At 44.9% G+C, this 17,933-nt stretch overlaps 1 protein-coding gene across 1 annotated transcript in view; it reads left to right on the plus strand.

Moving 5' to 3' along the window:
• Positions 1-2,341: 2,341 nt before the first annotated feature.
• Positions 2,342-17,933, plus strand: part of MECR (mitochondrial trans-2-enoyl-CoA reductase) — a 55,498-nt gene continuing 39,906 nt past the window's right edge. Inside the window, exons 1-2 of the mRNA XM_073666056.1 lie at positions 2,342-2,539; positions 17,426-17,523. Coding sequence (XP_073522157.1) covers positions 2,442-2,539; positions 17,426-17,523 — 196 coding nt within the window. The 5' untranslated portion in view covers positions 2,342-2,441. The remainder of the gene's footprint in view (positions 2,540-17,425; positions 17,524-17,933) is intronic.

Raw genomic sequence — 17,933 nt, forward strand, 5'->3', positions numbered from 1 at the left:
GTCCTGAAAGACGCGCCGCATGTCGGTGTCCACGGGTGATTCGCAGCCTCTGATGCACGCATAGTGGACATGGGATTTCTAGAGATCCCATCCACTATGCTGTAATATCTGGATGCTGCGGGTTTGACACTGTATAAACACACAGCGCCAAACCAGCAGCGGCTCCTGACCGTGGCCACGTACCCAAACTCACCTGCAGCATGTCAATTTCTGTAGCGGACATGTTAGTCTCCACTGTATATTTTGACAGATTTAAGTGTCGTTATATGCGGTGGATTCACATGTACCGACAAAAAAAGTGCTGCATTAGAACACCGCGTCTTGGATGCAACAAAATACGCTGCGTCCAAAGCGCTGCTGGTTGCTGATCGGGGGGATGTAGCGGCTAACCAAACTGCTGTGAGCTGTTAATAGCTAGGGACCATGTTTGCCTAATAGCACCTTCCTAGGCTAAAAATAGCAGAGAACAGAGAATTCTGGTTTCTCATAGACTTTGCTGGTACTGCAAGATGTAGCTGAAAATTTACATTAAAAATCTGCTGCATAACACATGTGTGAACATAGTCTTAGGATGCGTGCCCACTATGCGTTTTTCAAGCGTTTTTGCCTCGGAATTTCCGCAGCGAAAACCCTTGGTAATATGTGCCCCATGGTCCCCAATGATAATCCGCATGTGCTATGCACATGCTGCGGAAATTTTGGCTGCAGATTATCATTGTGGAAAAATCCACAGCATGTCCATTATTTTTGCGGAATCGCGGCGATTTGGCAGCCATAGAATTGCATTGAATCGCTTACTATCCGCATGACTACATGTGCACATGCGGATATTAAGCGATTCAATGTGCAGATGGTACCAGGGTCTGGAGAAGAGGAGACTCTCCTCCAGTCCTGGGTACCATAGTACCTGTAAAAAAAAAAGACTAAAAAATAAACATTATACTCACCTTCTGATGGCCCCTGGTCTCCTGTACGCTGCGTCCTGGCTCCCCGGCGGCTCGCGATGGTGTAAAAGGACCTTCCATGACGTAATTTAGCCTTGTAACAGGTCACGCGACAACCAACATCGGCGGTCGCGCGCCCTGTCACATCACTAAATGACGTCATGGAAGGTCCTTTTACACCACCGCGAGCCGTACAAGAGACCGGACGAACTGGAGAAAAGACAGGGGGTCATTGGAAAGGTGAGTATGTTTTTTTTTTTTTTACCATTCTTATTCTTTTTTTAAACTAACTTGGTCACACTATATATGCCGGTTGCATGGATTTAAATAGTGTGACCAAGTTGTCAAGCACTTTTCCTAGTGATGCTAAAATCGCCTGGAAAGCGCTTGACAACCCGCATGCAGAAATGCATGTGAGGCTATGTGCCCACGTTGCGGACCTGAAGCATATTTTTTACGCTTCTCCCTGGCGGGAAAATCGCATGCGGATATTACATGCGGTTTTCCCGCCAGGTAGAAGCGTTTGTGAGGCGTCTTTGCATGCATTTCTGCATGCGGGTTATCAAGCACTTCTCCAAGCATCACTTGGAAAAGTGCTTGACAACTTGTTCAGAATGGTAAAAAATAAAAAAATAAACTTTATACTCACCTTCCGATGCATTCTCTGCCCCGTCCGGAGGCTTCAGCGGCTCACGCTGTTGTGTGCAGGACCTGCGGTGACGTCATTGAGTCATGTGGTGGGTCACATGACTCAATGACGTGGCAGGTCCTTCAGACAACAGCGCGACGGAGGGAAAACATCATAAGATAAGTATAAACTTTATTTTTTCTTTTTTTTACAGGTTCTTTGGTACCCAGGTCTGGATGAGAGTCTCCTCTCCTCCAGACTTGGGTACCATCCGCACATTGATTCCGCTGCGCTTCCGCAAAATTAATGAACATGCTGCGGATTTTTGACTGCAGCATATATGCTGCGGAAAAATCCGCAGCATGGGCATTGACATTGCGGAATGCCATTGGGGACCATGGGGTGCGGATCTACATGCGTTTTTCAAGCGTTTACGCTGCGGAAATTCCGCAGCATATATGCTTGAAAAACGCTACGTGGGCACACAGCCTGAAGAACGCTTGACAAACGCTTCTACCTGGTGGGAAAAACCCATGTAAAAACCGCATGCGTTTTTTCTGCCAGGGAGAAGCGTAAAAAATCTGCAGCATTTCTGCATTGTGGGCACCTGGGCTTGGGGTTCCCTGGGGTAGACTATAATCTCCAGTGCCCCAGGGCTTGTCTGTGCGCTTCTCTCTTGGGGGGGGCTGTGTGCTGGAGCAGCAGGCTGTGCCCCGGCCCTGCGCCAGGCTGTAATGGGAGCCGTGCGCCTGACTCCGCCGCCAGCTGGCTCGCGCTTACTCAGCAGTGGGCGTGGCCTGTAACCTGACGCGTCGTGCTGGGAGCGTGGCCGGAGCGTCACGTATCAGAACCAGCAGAAGGGCGCGGACATGTGGCCGGTGGTGAGGCTGATTCGGCGTCAGCTCGCCACGGCTGCACCCCGGGGCTTAGTGTATGAGAAGCACGGAGAACCCACACAGGTGCTACGGTAAGCGGCAGACTATACAACCGTACCGCAGCACGGCATCATGGGAGGAAGGACACTGGAAACGTGACAAACCGGGGGCTGCTGGGAAGAAGGGGCGTGTCCACACTACCTATAGCTCTGCATCTCTAGTAGTATAAGGAATGAGTGCAGTAGTGACTGAGGCCTCCGTGTGTGATAGTGTGTGATAGTGGCCTGTACAGCAGCCTGCCTGGGCATGGCATGGCATGGCATGGCTGGGCCACATGGGGGCAGTGTAATCGTCTGCTGAGTTTAGGCCAGAGCTGGTCATTGCCTTCATTCATGGAGACCACACACGGATAGCTGACCGCAGGAATCAGGTGCACAAGTCTGAATGTGTCTGTTACACAGAGAAAGTCATAAGTCTGCCTCTGTTATTTTCCTATTTGCCTGCTAAATATTTCCTCCCCTTTATTTAAGAGCTATAACTAGTGTTGAGCGATACCTTCCGATATCGGGAAATATCGGATTGGATTGGATCGGACCGATACCCAAAAAGTCAATGGGACACAAATATAGGAATAAAAATAAACCCTTTCTTTCCTTGTAGGTTAATTCTACATGAAGGAAAACCACTAATGCCCCCGTCTCACATAGTGAGATCGCTGCTGTGTCACGGTTTTGGTGACGCAACAGCGACCTCACCAGCGATGTCTCTATGTGTGACACTTTGCAGCGATCAGGCCCCTGCTGTGAGGTCGCTGATCGCTGCAAAGTGTCCTGGACCATTTTTTGGTCGTTGCTCTCCCGCTGGTCAGCACCCATCGCTGTGTGTGACCAGCGATCAGGCTGGTAACCATGATAAACAGTGGGTTACTAGGGGCACACGCGCACTTAGTAACCCGCTGTTTATCATGGTTACGAGCCTGCTAAAGTGAGCGGTAACCTCCCGCTCACCGTAGCAGAGTGGTAACCATGATAAACAACGGGTTACTAGGTGCGCGTGTGCCCCTAGTAACCCGCTGTTTATCATGGTTACCAGCCTGCTCCTGCTTCAGCAGGCTTGTAACCAGGAGCAGGACATCGTTGAAAGATTCTTTCCACGATGTCTCTGCTCCCCTGATCGTTGGTGAGCCTGCCTGTTTGACAGCTCACCAGCGACCACATAGCGACGCAGCAACGATCCCTGACAGGTCGTATCGTTGTCAGGATCGTTGCAGCGTCGCTAAGTGTGACGGGGCCTTAAGAATAATGTAGAATGACATGAAAAGCCGGCAATTCAGCAGCGGCATACACCGGTACCCGACAATTTAGAACAGAAAGAATAGAGCATCACACATAGATTAGATAGATAGAAACATGTCAGCCACATATATAAGAAGTACAGTGACAGTGTTGCTTACTGTACTTGTCATTTAGTGTAAAGGATTTATTAAAAAAAATAAGTGTTTTCATGCACCGTCTCTTTAAAAAAGCCGGCCGGCAATTCAGCATCTGTACCCGACAATTTAGAATAGAAAGAATAGAGAATCACACATAGATTAGATAGATAGAAACATGTCAGTCACATATATAATAAGTACAGTGATAGTGTTGATTACTGTACTTGTCATTTAGTGTTAAAATAAAGGATTTATTAAAAAAAAAAAAATTGCCGTGGGGTTCCCCGTAATTTTAGGCTCTAGCGGAGGTTAAGCAGACAGCTGGGGCAGATTTTTGAAGCCTGGGAAGGGGGTAATACCCACGGAGCTTCCCAGGCTACTAATATCAGCCCCCAGCGGAATACCTAGCATTTACTAGCTATTAAAATGAGGGACCCCAAAAAATATGATGTGGGGTCCCCCCTATTTTAATAGCTAGCAAAGGCTAGGCAGATAGCTGGGGGCTGATATTAATAGCCCAATAAGGGTGCCATGAATATTGGCCCCCTCCCAGGCTAGAAACACCAGCCGTCAGCTGCCCCAGAAATGGCGCATCCATAGGATGCGCCAATTCTGGCACTTAGCCTCGCTCTTCCCACTGCCCTGTAGCGGTGGCAGTGGGGTAATAGGGCTGGGGTTGATGTCAGCTTATAATGCCAGCTGACATCAAGCCCAGGTTACTAATGGAGAGGCGTCTATAAGACACCCCCATTACTAACCCCATAGTCAAAGTTAAAAAAAAAACACAAACACCCAGAATAAAGTCCTTTAATTGAAATAAAGACACAATTCTTTATTGTTCTAAATTAAACCATACTTACCATCACGCCCCTTCCAGCTGAAGCCAACGATCTCCTGCAATAAAAGTAAAATAATAAAGCAACCTCATCCTTACCTTTCCATTGTTCCCAGGACGGCTCCAGCTCTGCTACATTCACATGACAGGCTGGATCGCAGCCGAAAGCCGCCATCCAGCTTGCCATGCCGCAGTCACTGAGAAGTGCAGGCATGTTTGCGCTCCTCATTGTCTGGCTGTGACGGCATAAAGATGAGCCGAGGTCATGTCCAATGAACTCAGCTCACCTCATGCACGTCACTGACAGCGTGGGAAAATTCTCCTGCTCAAGCGCTGAGCGCAGGAGAATTTTCCCACGCTGTCAGTGATGTGCACGAGGTGAGCTGAGTTCATTGGACATGAGCTCATCTCATGCACGTCACTGACAGCGTGGGAAAATTCCCCTGCGCTTGCAGTGAGCGTGAGAGAATTTTCCTGCTGAAGCGATGAGTACAGGAGAATTTTCCCACGCTGTCAGTGACGTGCATGAGGTGAGCTGAGTTCATTGGACATGAACTCGGCTCATCTGGATGCCGTCACAGCGAGACACTGAGGAGCGTAAGCATGCCTGCGCTTCTCAGTGTCTGTGGCGTGGCAAGCTGGATGGCAGCGTTCTGTTGCGATCCAGCCTGTCATGTCAATGTAGCAGCGCTGAAGCTGTCGTGGGAACCGTGGAAAGGTAAGGATGATGTTGGTTTATTATTTTACTTTTATTGCTGAAGACATTGTCTTCAGCTGGAATGGGCGTGATGGTAAGTATGGTTTAATTTAGAACATTAAAAAATTGTGTGTTTATTTCAATTAAAGGACTTTATTCTGGGTGTTTGTGTTTTTTTTTAACTTTGACTATGGGGTTAGTAATGGGGGTGTCTTATAGACGTCTCTCCATTACTAACCTGGGCTTGATGTCAGCTGGCATTATAACCTGACATCAACCCCAGCCCTATTACCCCACTGCCACCGCTACAGGGCAGTGGGAAGAGCGAGGCTAAGTGCCAGAATTGGCGCATCCTATGGATGCGCCATTTCTGGGGCAGCTGACGACTGGTGTTTCTAGCCTGGGAGGGGGCCAATATTCATGGCACCCTTCCTGGACTATTAATATCAGCCCCCAGCTGTCTGCCTAGCCTTTGCTAGCTATTAAAATAGGGGGGACCCCACGTCATTTTTTTGGGGGGGGGGTCTCCCATTTTAATAGCTAGTAAAGGCTAGGTATTCAGCTGGGTGCTGATATTAGTAGCCTGGGAAGCTCCGTGGGTATTACCCCCTTCCCAGGCTTCAAACATCTGCCCCAGCCGTCTGCTTAACCTCCGCTAGAGCCTAAAATTACGGGGAACCCCACGCCAATTTTTTTTTTTTAATAAATCCTTTATTTTAACACTAAATGACAAGTACAGTAATCAACACTGTCACTGTACTTCTTATATATGTGACTGACATGTTTCTATCTATATAATCTATGTGTGATGCTCTATTCTTTCTATTCTAAATTGTCACCGCTGCTGAATTGCCGGCCGGCTTTTTTAAAGAGACGGTGCATGAAAACATTATTATTTTTTTTTAATAAATCCTTTACACTAAATGACAAGTACAGTAAGCAACACTATCACTGTACTTCATACATATGTGACTGACATGTTTCTATCTATATAATCTATGTGTGATGCTCTATTCTTTCTATTCTAAATTGTCACCGCTGCTGAATTGCCGGCCGGCTTTTTTAAAGAGACAGTGCATGAAAACATTATTATTTTTTTTTAATAAATCCTTTACACTAAATGACAAGTACAGTAAGCAACACTATCACTGTACTTCATACATATGTGACTGACATGTTTCTATCTATCTAATCTATGTGTGATGCTCTATTCTTTCTGTTGTAAATTGTCGGGTACCGGTGTATGCCGCTGCTGAATTGCCGGCCGGCTTTTTTAAAGAGACGGTGCATGAAAGCACTATTATTTTTTTAAATAAATCCTTTAACACTAAATGACAAGTAAAGTAAGCTGAGCGCTGCCATCCAGCTTGTCATCCTTCAGAGACACTACAGAGCGCAGGCATTATGGGAACTTCTGATTCCGGTATTCGATATTCTAAAAGTATCGGAACTCCGATACCGCGAATATCGGTCGATACCCGATATTTCAGTATTGGAATGCTCAACACTAGCTATAACTCTTTTCTTTACCTTTTACATTAGAAATAAAACATTGTATTAGGGCTTATTTGTAGATGAGTTGTAGCGAATTACACCATTTTGTCATGTAAATACTGAAAAATGAGGCAAAAGAATTCCAAGTGTGATGAAATGGTGTAAAAATGCCATTATGCCATTGGTTTTTAGGCTTTGTATTTAAGGTGTTCATTGTGTGGTAAAATGAGGCAGCGATGTGATTCTCCAGGTCACCACAATTTTATTTTTTTTATCCTATTTCCGATTTGATGATGTTTGAGAATCCGCAGTGCATCAGGAGATACTCAAGATGACATCAAGGGGAAGGGGCTGCGGTCACTGCTGCTGCAGCCATTGCCCCACACTGAAATGAAGCACCATCAGTGCGATATCCTTTTCAATGCACAGTGACAGTGCACTCCCTCGCCTTTTCTGATGAGAAGGGACGAGTCGGCAAGAGGGCGCACTGTCAGAGAACTCAGAGCAGGAAAAGCAGAGACAAGTTTTGCGGGGGCGGCTCTGGTTCCTTTTCTTCACGCTTGACGGGTTCTCTCCTTACACAATGCACACTATCAGTGCGCTCTTTTGCTGCCTTGTCCCTTCTCATCAGAGCCAGCAAGGGCGTGCACTGTCACTGCATTGAAAAGGATATCGCACTGTGTCAAGAGAACTCATACTGAGCATATGTCGGAATTGACAACCGATGTAAAGCAGGGACTAGCCCAGCACCTGAAATAGACTTCACTGATGACTCTGCCTTTCAGGGTTGGTACAGAGGCTGCGGCAGTGACTGTGTCCTATGCTTCCTGATGATGTCTTGTTTGAGTATCCCAGCATGCCCCCCACCAGTTTTTCCGGTCCCTGATCACGCAAAAAGAAAAGTGTCCGCTATAAAAATAATTTCTCTCTCTTCTAACATGATATAACTTGTTAGAGGAGATAGAAATGATGTGCCCAATCCCCCCCTCAGTACCTCCACCAGGCCCTCCTGCTCCGGCCCTCCATATAAAAATGGTGGCGCATGCACAGTGCACCTGTCGAGAACTCCCGGCCGGCACCAGGCAACAGCGTGGAATTTTCCTATTGGTTCCAGACTTTTGATCACTGTGATAGGCCCGATCACAGTGATCAAAAGCCCAATAATTAGTAAATCACCCCCCACCCCACCCCCACGTGTCATCCCCTAAGATTACATTTTTTTTTTTATTTTAGAATTTTATAATTTCTTTCGTTCTTTGGGGTTGGTTTTTGGGTTAGGCTTAAGGTTTTTTTCAAAAGTAAAAACAAATGATGATGTGACGAATAGAGTTGAGTGCCAGTTCTCCCTACTCGAGTTTGCATCGGGTGCTTGGGTATGCGCTGAGTATTGCGGGTGCGCAAGTGACATGCTCGAGTTCCCACCCCCTCCCCCCACTCGCATCGCATGTTTTGCAGCTGTTAGACACTCAAAAAACATGCAGGGATTGTCTGCCATACACGGCAATCCCTGCATGTTTTTTTTGTTGGTGTCTTACAGTTGCAAAACATACGAGGCGGGGACTCAAGCATGTCACTCGAGCACCCGATGCAAACTCGAGCAGCGAGTATTTGCGCTCAACACTATTGACAACATATTCAATATGATGACCTAATTCTGTTTAGTACCTGTGGATTCAAAATCCTCACTATACCCCTGGATAAAATCCTTGAGGGGTCTAGTTTCCAAAATGAGGTCACTTGAGGGGGTTCCTGCTGTTTAGGCACCTTAGGGGCCCTGCAAATGTGACATGTCGCCTGCAATCTTTATTTATTTATTTTATTCACTTATATAGCACCATTAATTCCACAGCGCTTTACAGACATTATGGGCACTGTCCCCATTGGGACTCACAATCTAAATTCCGTATTTGAAGCAAAAAATGTCATGATGCCCTGTTATGGGGGAGGTTGTCTGCTGCTAACACTGTTATAGGGGTAATGTCCCCCAATTCTGTAGTAATATCCCCCATCCTGGTATACGTGGCCCCCTTCCCCATCCTGGTATACGTGGCCCCCTTCCCCATCCTGGTATACGTGGCCCCCTTCCCCATCCTGGTATACGTGGCCCCCTTCCCCATCCTGGTATACGTGGCCCCCTTCCCCATCCTGGTATACGTGGCCCCCTTCCCCATCCTGGTATACGTGGCCCCCTTCCCCATCAAGGTATACGTGGCCCCCTTCCCCATCAAGGTATACGTGGCCCCCTTCCCCATCCTGGTATACGTGGCCCCCTTTCCCATCTTGGTATACGTGGCCCCCTTTCCCATCCTGGTATACGTGGAACTCCCACCCCCATCCTGGTATGCATGGCACACCCATCCTCATCACGCTGCACACAAAAAAATAAACATTTCTATTTCCCTTCACTCTGCTCCAGCGCTGCGTCCTGTTCTGCTGGCAGCAGCTGATCTCACCGTGTGAGCAGCGCATGACATCACTGCCATGCACCTTCACACGCTGAGATGAGCTGCCGGAATAGTCACTGCTCTCTATGCCTGGGCTATGGGCGCGTGGAGTAGTGACTATTTATATATTTTCCTTAATAGCGTGCACAGTGTCTGCTGCAGCCACGGCTCCTGCAGCTGCTCTGCGATCGCTTGTTATAGCTATTTAAAGAATATGAATATTCACTAATCCCCATGCCCATTGGAGTGGGGAGTAGTGAATATTCATGCTCTTTAGTAGCGGACATAAGTGATCGCTGAGCTGCTGCAGGAGCTGGCGGCTGCTGTTGACACTGTGCGCACTATTAAGGAGAATCAATAGTCACTACTCCACATGCCCATGGTCGTGGGGAGCAATGAATATTCAGTTTCTTTAGCAGCGGGCATAGTGTTGGCTGCAGCAGGCGGCTCCTGCCTCCTATGCCCCTCTCCTCTGCCACTCCCCCGCCACAGCAACAAGGTACATTCTGACTATAAGACGCACCCCCGCACTTTCCTCCAAAATTTTGGAGGAAAAAAGTGAATCTTATAGTTCGAAAAATACAGTATTTCAGCCAATTTTTGTTCCAAAATTCAAATATTGCTCCTTCCGTTCTGAGTCCTGCCGTTTGTCCAAACAGAACTTTTTGACTACATGTCGCTGCGCTCGAAAGAAAATGGGTAGCAATTTGTGGGGTCCACTTTTTGGTGTTACCTTTTGCAAAAGTGAAAAAATTGGGGTAAAGCAACATTTTAGAGGTAAAATTTCAATTTATTTTTTATTCATTCCACTTGCACTAATTCCTGTGTAGCACGTGAAGGGTTCAAAAATATCCTGACAACAGTTTTGAAGTATTTTTAAAAACCGCACCCCTCAATGTTTTCACTTTTAGGGAGTTTCCACTATATAGGCTCCTCGAAGTCAATTGAAATATGAATAGGTTCCTAAAGAAACAGATTTTGTAAATTTGTTGAAAAAGCGAGAAATTATGGCTAAACTTTTAACCCCTCTAACATCCTAGCAAAATAAAATGATACAGATGTAAAGTACATATGGGAAATGTTACTTATTAATTATTTTGTACAGCCTGACTAACTGGTTTAAGTATGTAAAGATTGAAAGTTGCGGGGTTTTTTGCACAATTTTAACCAAACTTGCGATATTTTTATAAATAAACGCAAAACATATCAAAGAAATTTTACCGCTATCATGAAGTACAATCTCAGGATCAGTGGGATCCGTTGAAGCGTTCCAGAGTTATTAACTCATAAAGTGACAGTGGTCAGAATTGTAAAATTTGGCCTGGTCATTAAGGTCAAAATGAGCTCTGTCACTAAGGGGTTAATAAAAGTATATTTGAAAAACATTTAGATTATTACAACAAATAGACATTTAGTAATCAATTTTATTTCCGGACCACCCCTTTAAGTTTTTCTTAGCCCTTATAGGGGACTTGAACTTGCAATTGTTTGATTGCTTATTCTATATACATATGGGCAGCATGCCTCCCTTAAATGCCGCTGTCAATGATTGATAGCCGCATTTAAGAGGTTAAACAGCAGCAAACAGTGCTAGCTCCCTGCTGTCAAAGGCTAATGCTAGCTTCATAACACAGCCGGCATCTGCCCAGAATGGGGCAGGTTCAGCTTCAGAGCTCTCTCCATTGTCTCATCGCTATACCATAACATACTGCCACTGGTTAAAGAGGCTATCCAGTGCTTATATATCGATGACCTATTCTTAGGATAGGTCATCAGTATCAGATTGGAGGGGGTCCAGCACATCCACTAATCAGCTGTTATCAGCTCTTGCTGCAGTCATGTATACACAGTGTACAGAGTTGGGTCCCATCTTAAAGAGAACCTGTCAGCTAATTCATGCTACCGGACCCACCATGAATCAGATACTTTTTGCGTGTTATGGTAGCCATTTATGTTTTACTCTGAAACGCCATTGCAGAGAAGACCTACTGTGAACAGTGGGGCCAGGACTATTCTCGGCAGTTTCTCACCACGCGGGTATACACGCATAGAGAAAGATACAGTCAGTCAAGGAGATCGAGAAGGGGAGAAGCTGTCAGTGTCCGGCCTCGGATTAATCATCTGAGATGCATAGTCCACAGGCCGTTTTTCAAAGTATATTTTCTCTGAAACACTGCAGCATTTCAGAATACAACATATACAGCTGCGCTAACGCATCCAGTGTCTAATTTATGCTGCCCATGGTTCAGGCATCATCAATCAGCTGACAGATTCCTTTTACACCACTACTCCGTCGTCTTTGTTTTTTCAGCCCTGGAGTGGTGTCACTAATCCATGATTCCTGTCCCTAGTATTATACTTACAAGCTACTTTCAGCTCTTCACGGTGCCACTCCAGTCCCAATCTGCCATCATGTGACCACAACTTCTGACTGACCAGAAGTCAGAGGTAACAGTCACCAGCTCTCAGTGTAAGTCTATAAGAGCCGTGTTCTGGCTATCATACACTTAAATTGACAAGTGACCTCTGGCTCGCCCAGCAGACACTGGCCCTGTCCGGCTAGTGACGACTGGAGCAGCGCCGGTATCAGATAAGGATGGCTGCTGGTAAGTATTTTACTAGGGTCAGGGAGCTTACATTAGTAATACCACTTCAGTAGTTATAAAAAAAACACTGGAGTGGTGCTTCAAGGCTCCCACATTTGCCAAAGTATTACTAATTATTTAATAGACTCCAATATTGCCGTGTAATGTGTGTGTGTGTGTGTGTACTGGATCAAGCAATCATAGGTTTAAAGGGAATGTGTCACCCCCTGGACGATTTCAGACCTCTACTATGGCCATACAGGTGATATAAAAAATCTATACATACCTGTATGGCCAATAGCAGTGGTCTGATTCCAGAGAAATCTTCTTTTATAAAGTTTCTTCTCCAGAGGCTTGGCGTCCAGGGGACGCCAAGCAAACCCCTCCTGTCTGCTTATTATGCAGCTAAAGCCCTGCCTCTGGGCTAAATTATCATCTCCCCCTGGCCCTGTGACGTGCCCTGCTGTCTCCCCTGACGCGCATGCGCACAGCGCCGCTCCCAATACAAGGGCTGCGGCGCAGTGCAGGCCGTAGGGGAAACAAAGCGCGCGCCATGGGAGCGGCACTTTGCGCATGCGCGTCAGGGTAGACAGCAGGGCACGTCGCAGGGCCTTGTGACGTGCTAGGTGTGTGGGGGGGGTGGAGATGATGATTTAGCCCAGAGGCAGGGCTTTAGCTGCATAATAAGCAGACAGGAGGGGTTTGCTTGGCTTCCCCTGGATGCCAAGCCTCTGTAGAAGAAACTTTATAAAAAAAGATTTCTCTGGAATCAGACCACTGCTATTGGCCATACAGGTATGTATAGATTTACTTTTCTATCACCTGTATGGCCATAGTAGTGGTCTGATATCGCCCAGGGGGGTGACAGCTGATACATGCTGCCCGATCCACCAGCCACATGTATCATGTACGATTACAGCCAGGTATGTTTGACTCAGAAACACTTTGACTTTTCAGAGAAAAACATAATTTAAAATCTGCTGGGGACTGAGTTGCGCTGTAAACTCTAGTCGGGCAAGCGGGTCTCTGGCGGCTTCTCCCCGCCCACTGCTGGATCGGGCTGCATGTATCAGATGTTAGGTTCCCTTTAAGTACACTAAGGGGACTGAAAGAAATGTAAGGCTATGTGCACACATTGAGTATTTGATTGCAAAAATTTCTGCAACGTTTCTGCATCTCTTGGCAGGAAAAGGCAGCCTCAAACAAGTTGTGTTTTTGCCTGTATTTTTTCTGTGCATTCAAAATCTGAAAAATGCAGGAAAAAACACCCAGAATTGACATGCTGATGATTATTTTCTGCACCAAATCTGCAAGTCAAAAATACTCAACGTGTGCGTGACACTTCAGGTTTCTCATTCACTTTGCTGGCACCAGGTTTTGCTTCAGGTTTTGTCACAAAGCCGCGCAGAAAAAAACACATCAAGTCTGCAACGTGTGCACACAGCTTAAAGTTCATTAAACATATTTTTTAAAAATATATATAAACAATTGTATATTTTAAATAGCCCTATTTTTACATAATGCAAATAGCAAAATTTAAAATAAATGTTTATATACTGTGGTATCCCCACAATTGTACCGACTCAAATAAAGTTGAACAAAAATAGAAGAGGATTCTCCAGCGCTGACTTTAACCCTTTTACGACCTATATATACATCATAGGTCGCCTCCCCCATTTTGGAGCGGGCTCTGGCAATGAGCCCGCACCTTTTCAGGCACATGACAGCTGATTTCATAAGCTGACATGAGCTCCTAACTGCCGCAGGTAGAATCGCGATCCACCAACGGTTATTAACATGTTAAATGCCGCTGTCGATCTCTGGCAGCAGCATTTAACATGATTTCGCCAGAAGCGCGTCATTAGCTCCGCCCATCATCGCCCCTGTCACATGATTGCGGGACTCAGATGGGTTGACATGACAACCTGGGGTCTGCAGGATACTACAGGATACCTGTGGTTGTCATTGCCGAACTGCTGTGAGCGCTGCCCAGTGGCCAGCGGTCATATCTGATGAGCATTGCTATGTGTAACACAAGTGTAACGCAATTTCAAGTCTCCTATGGAAACTATTAAAGCATGTAAAAAATCTATAAAACATTTTTTAAAAATATAAAAGTTCTAATCGCCTCTCTTTTGCCCCATTCAAAATAAGGCTAAGTGCCCACGATGCAGAAATGCTGCAGATTTTTTCTGCATCTCCCTGGCAGGAAAAACGCATGCGGATTTTACATGTGTTTTTCCCGCCAGGTAGAAGCGTTTGTCAAGCGTTTTTGTATCCCTTTCTGCATGCGGGTTATCAAGCACTTTTCCAAGCGATTTTAGCATCACTAGGAAAAGTGCTTGACAACTTGGTCACACTATATAAATCCATGCAAGCGGCATGGATTTATATAGTGTGACCAAGTAATAGTTAAAAAAAAAAGAATAAAAATGGTAAAAAAAAACATTATACTCACCTTCCGATGTCCCACGGTCTCCTCAGCGATGCGTCCTGGCTCCCTGGCGGCTCGCGATGGTGGAAAAGGACCTCCAATGACGTCATTTAGTCATATGACAGGTCACGCGACCGCTGACGTCGGCAGGTGAGTATAATGTATATTTTTTATTTTAAATTCTTTAACAGGTACTATGGTACCCGGGTCTGGATGAGAGTCTCCTCTTCTCCAGACCCGGGTACCATCCGCACATTGAATTGCTTAATATCCGCATGTGCACATGTAGTCATGCGGATATTAAGCGATTCAATGCAAGTCAATGGAGGAAATTACGCTGCGTCTCCGCAAAAATAATGGTTGTGCTGCGGATTTTTCCGCAATGCTAATCCGCTGCGGAAATTTCCGCAGCATGTGCATAGCACATGCGGTTTATTATTGGGGACCATGGGGCACGTATTACCAAGCGTTTTTGCTGCAGAAATTCTGCGGCAAAAAAACGCTTGAAAAACACATAGTGGGCACGCAGCCTAAAACAATAAAAAATGCACACATTTGGTATCGCCGCGTGCAGAAACACCCGATCTATCACAATTATAAAAAGAATCAGATCGTTAAACGACGTAACAAGGAAAAAACAAAATGCCAGAATTATGTTTTTTTGGTCGCCGCAACATTGCAATAATGAGCAATCAAAACATTGTATCTACCCCAAAATGGTATCAATAAAAAAGCCAGCTCAGCGAGCGCGCAAAAAATAAGCCATCACCCGACCCCAGATCCCGAAAAATGGAGATGCTGCTGTTTTGGAAAATGGCCCCATTTTTTATTATTTCTTTTGTTACGAACTTTGAATTTTTTTTCACCACATGATTAAGAATGAACCTATACAGGTTTGGTATCTACGAACTCGTAATGACTTGGAGAATCATAATGATAGGCAGGGCTGTGGAGTCAGAGTCTGTGTCCATTTTGGTGGAGTCGTTATAAAATGGACCAACTCCGACTCCTAAAATATATAATAAATTGGGTACAGTAGTTCAATGCTGTTTGTGGGGAATATTTTTTCATAAGAATTTGGGAAAGTTATGAAATGTCCTATAAATGTCTGTCCTATTCCTGATCTAAGGCTATGTGCCCACGATGCAGAAATGCTGCATATTTTTTCCGCTTCTCCCTGGCAGGAAAAATGCATGCGGATTTTACATGTGTTTTTCCCGCCAGGTAGAAGCGTTTGTCAAGCGTTCTTCACATGCATTTCTGCATGTGGGTTATCAAGTGCTTTCCAAGCGATTTTAGCATCACTAGGAAAAGTGCTTGACAACTTGGTCACCCTATATAAATCCATGCTCTCCGCATGGATTTATATAGTGTGACCAAGTAATAGTTAAAAAAAAGAATAAGAATGATAAAAAAAAATAAAGATTATACTTACCTTCCGATGGCCCGCGGTCTTCTTCTCCGCGCCGTCCGGTGTCTCGCGGTGGTGTGAAGGACCTGCGATTAAGTCATTGAGTCATGTGACAGGTCACGCGACCGCCGACGTCAGCAAAATTAATGGACATGCTGCATATTTTTCCGCAATGATAATCCGCAGCGGAAATTTCCGCAGTATGTGCACAGCACATTCTTATTATCATTGGGGACCATGGGGCACGTATTACCATGCGTTTTTTAAGCGTTTTCGCTGTGGAAATTCCGCGGCAAAAACGCTTGAAAAACGCATAGTGGGCACACAGCCTAAGGGTCTAGACTTCTAGCCAAGATGAATCTGTGCTACAGTAAATTTATCACTTAAACATGAGCCATATATGAGGGAGTCGGAGTTGGAGGTTTGGCTTACTGACTCCACAGTCCTGATGGCAGGTCAGTTTTAGCATTTAGTGAATATGGTAAAAAAGCAAAAAAAAACAATTGTGGAATGGCACTTTTTTTTGCAATTTCACCACACTTGGAATTTTTCTTGTTTTCCAGTACATTATATGGTAAAATCAATGGTGTCTTTCAAAAGTACAACTGGTCCCACAAAAAGCAAGCCCTCATATGGCCATATTGAAAAATAAAAAAGTTATGGCTCTGGTTAGAATGAGAGAAAAAAACGAAAGCACAGAAATTTAAAAACAAAAAAACAAAGTGGTGAAGGAGTTAAAAATAAAACTTCACATTTATTAATAATTCTTCATAAAAACAGACTTGCATGACATACCACTGATTACCCTAGAAACAAACTTTTGCTTTTCAACTAAACCGTCTTAGTCATGGTCCATGATCTGTTTTTATGAAGAATTACTAATACATCTGAAGTGTTATTTGTAAAGTCCGTGCTGGAGAATCCTCTTTCTTTTATTTTTGCTCTGTTTGAAAAACATCCCAGACCAGGGCGGCTCTGTGCAGTGATTCCTCTCCAGAGAAGGTGCATCAAACAGCGGTGAGCTGACCTCCCTTTTCTTCCCTCTCCTTCCTACACATAGAATAAAGTCACCACATTATTTTAAAGGGAATCTGTTACCAGGTTTTTACTAAACCATCTGAGACCAGTGTGGTGTGGAGACAGAGACCCTTATTCCAGCAATGTATCACTTACCGGGCTGCTTGCTGCAGTTTTGATAAAACCCCTGCTTTATCTGCTGCAGATCTAGCAGTTCTCTGAATGCTGAGCTCTGTGTAACCTTACCCACACCACTGCAGTGGTGGGGGCAGAGTTCATGAATATGGAGGACTACATGACAGCAGGTTTACTAGTCCTCTAGTGATAATCTTCTGATGATTAAAACAGTGATTTTATCAAAACTACAGCAAGCAGTCCAATAAGGGACACATTGCAGGAATCAGGGTCTCTGTCGCTACATCATGCTGCTCTCAGATTAGGTGGTAAAAACCTGGTGACAGATTGCCTTAAAAGTGAACGCTGTAAAAACAACTGCAGAAATCTTTCATCATTTTGTCTATTGTCTATAGTGTAATCAGGCAGAATTCTTGTCTGTGATGTGTAATGCTGATGTGTAGCATGCTGTTACCTGTCTGCATGTGTAATGCTGTCTTTTATATATTCACTAGCTTGAAGAACATAGAAGTCTCTTCTCCAACTAATTATGACGTCCGAGTTAAAATGTTGGCTGCCCCCATAAATCCTTCAGACATAAACATGGTTCAAGGTGAGATGTTTTTTACAAAGGGAAGTGTAAAGCAATGTGTCACTAGTGTGGGTTGATCGTTTGTAGAGCTGCCAGTCCTACAACCCACTCCTCCTGGCAAAAATTATGGAATCACCGGGCTCGGAGGATGTTCATTCAGTTGTTTAATTTTGTTGAAAAAAAAGCAAATCACTGACATGGCACAAAACTAAAGTCATTTCAAATGTCAACTTTAGGGCTTTAAGAAACACTAAAAGAAATCAAGATAAAAAATATGGTACTCAGGAAGGGTAATTTTTTTCAGACCAAGCAGAGGGAAAAAATTATGGAATCTCTCAATTCTGAGGAAAAAATTATGGAATCATGAAAACCAAACACACAAAAGAACACTCCAATACATCACTAGTATTTTGTTGCACCACCCCTGACTT

This window comes from Phyllobates terribilis, unplaced genomic scaffold (assembly GCF_046119375.1).
Source record: "Phyllobates terribilis strain yellow unplaced genomic scaffold, ASM4611937v1 Scaffold_2__4_contigs__length_985480577, whole genome shotgun sequence".
NCBI lineage: Eukaryota > Metazoa > Chordata > Amphibia > Anura > Dendrobatidae > Phyllobates > Phyllobates terribilis.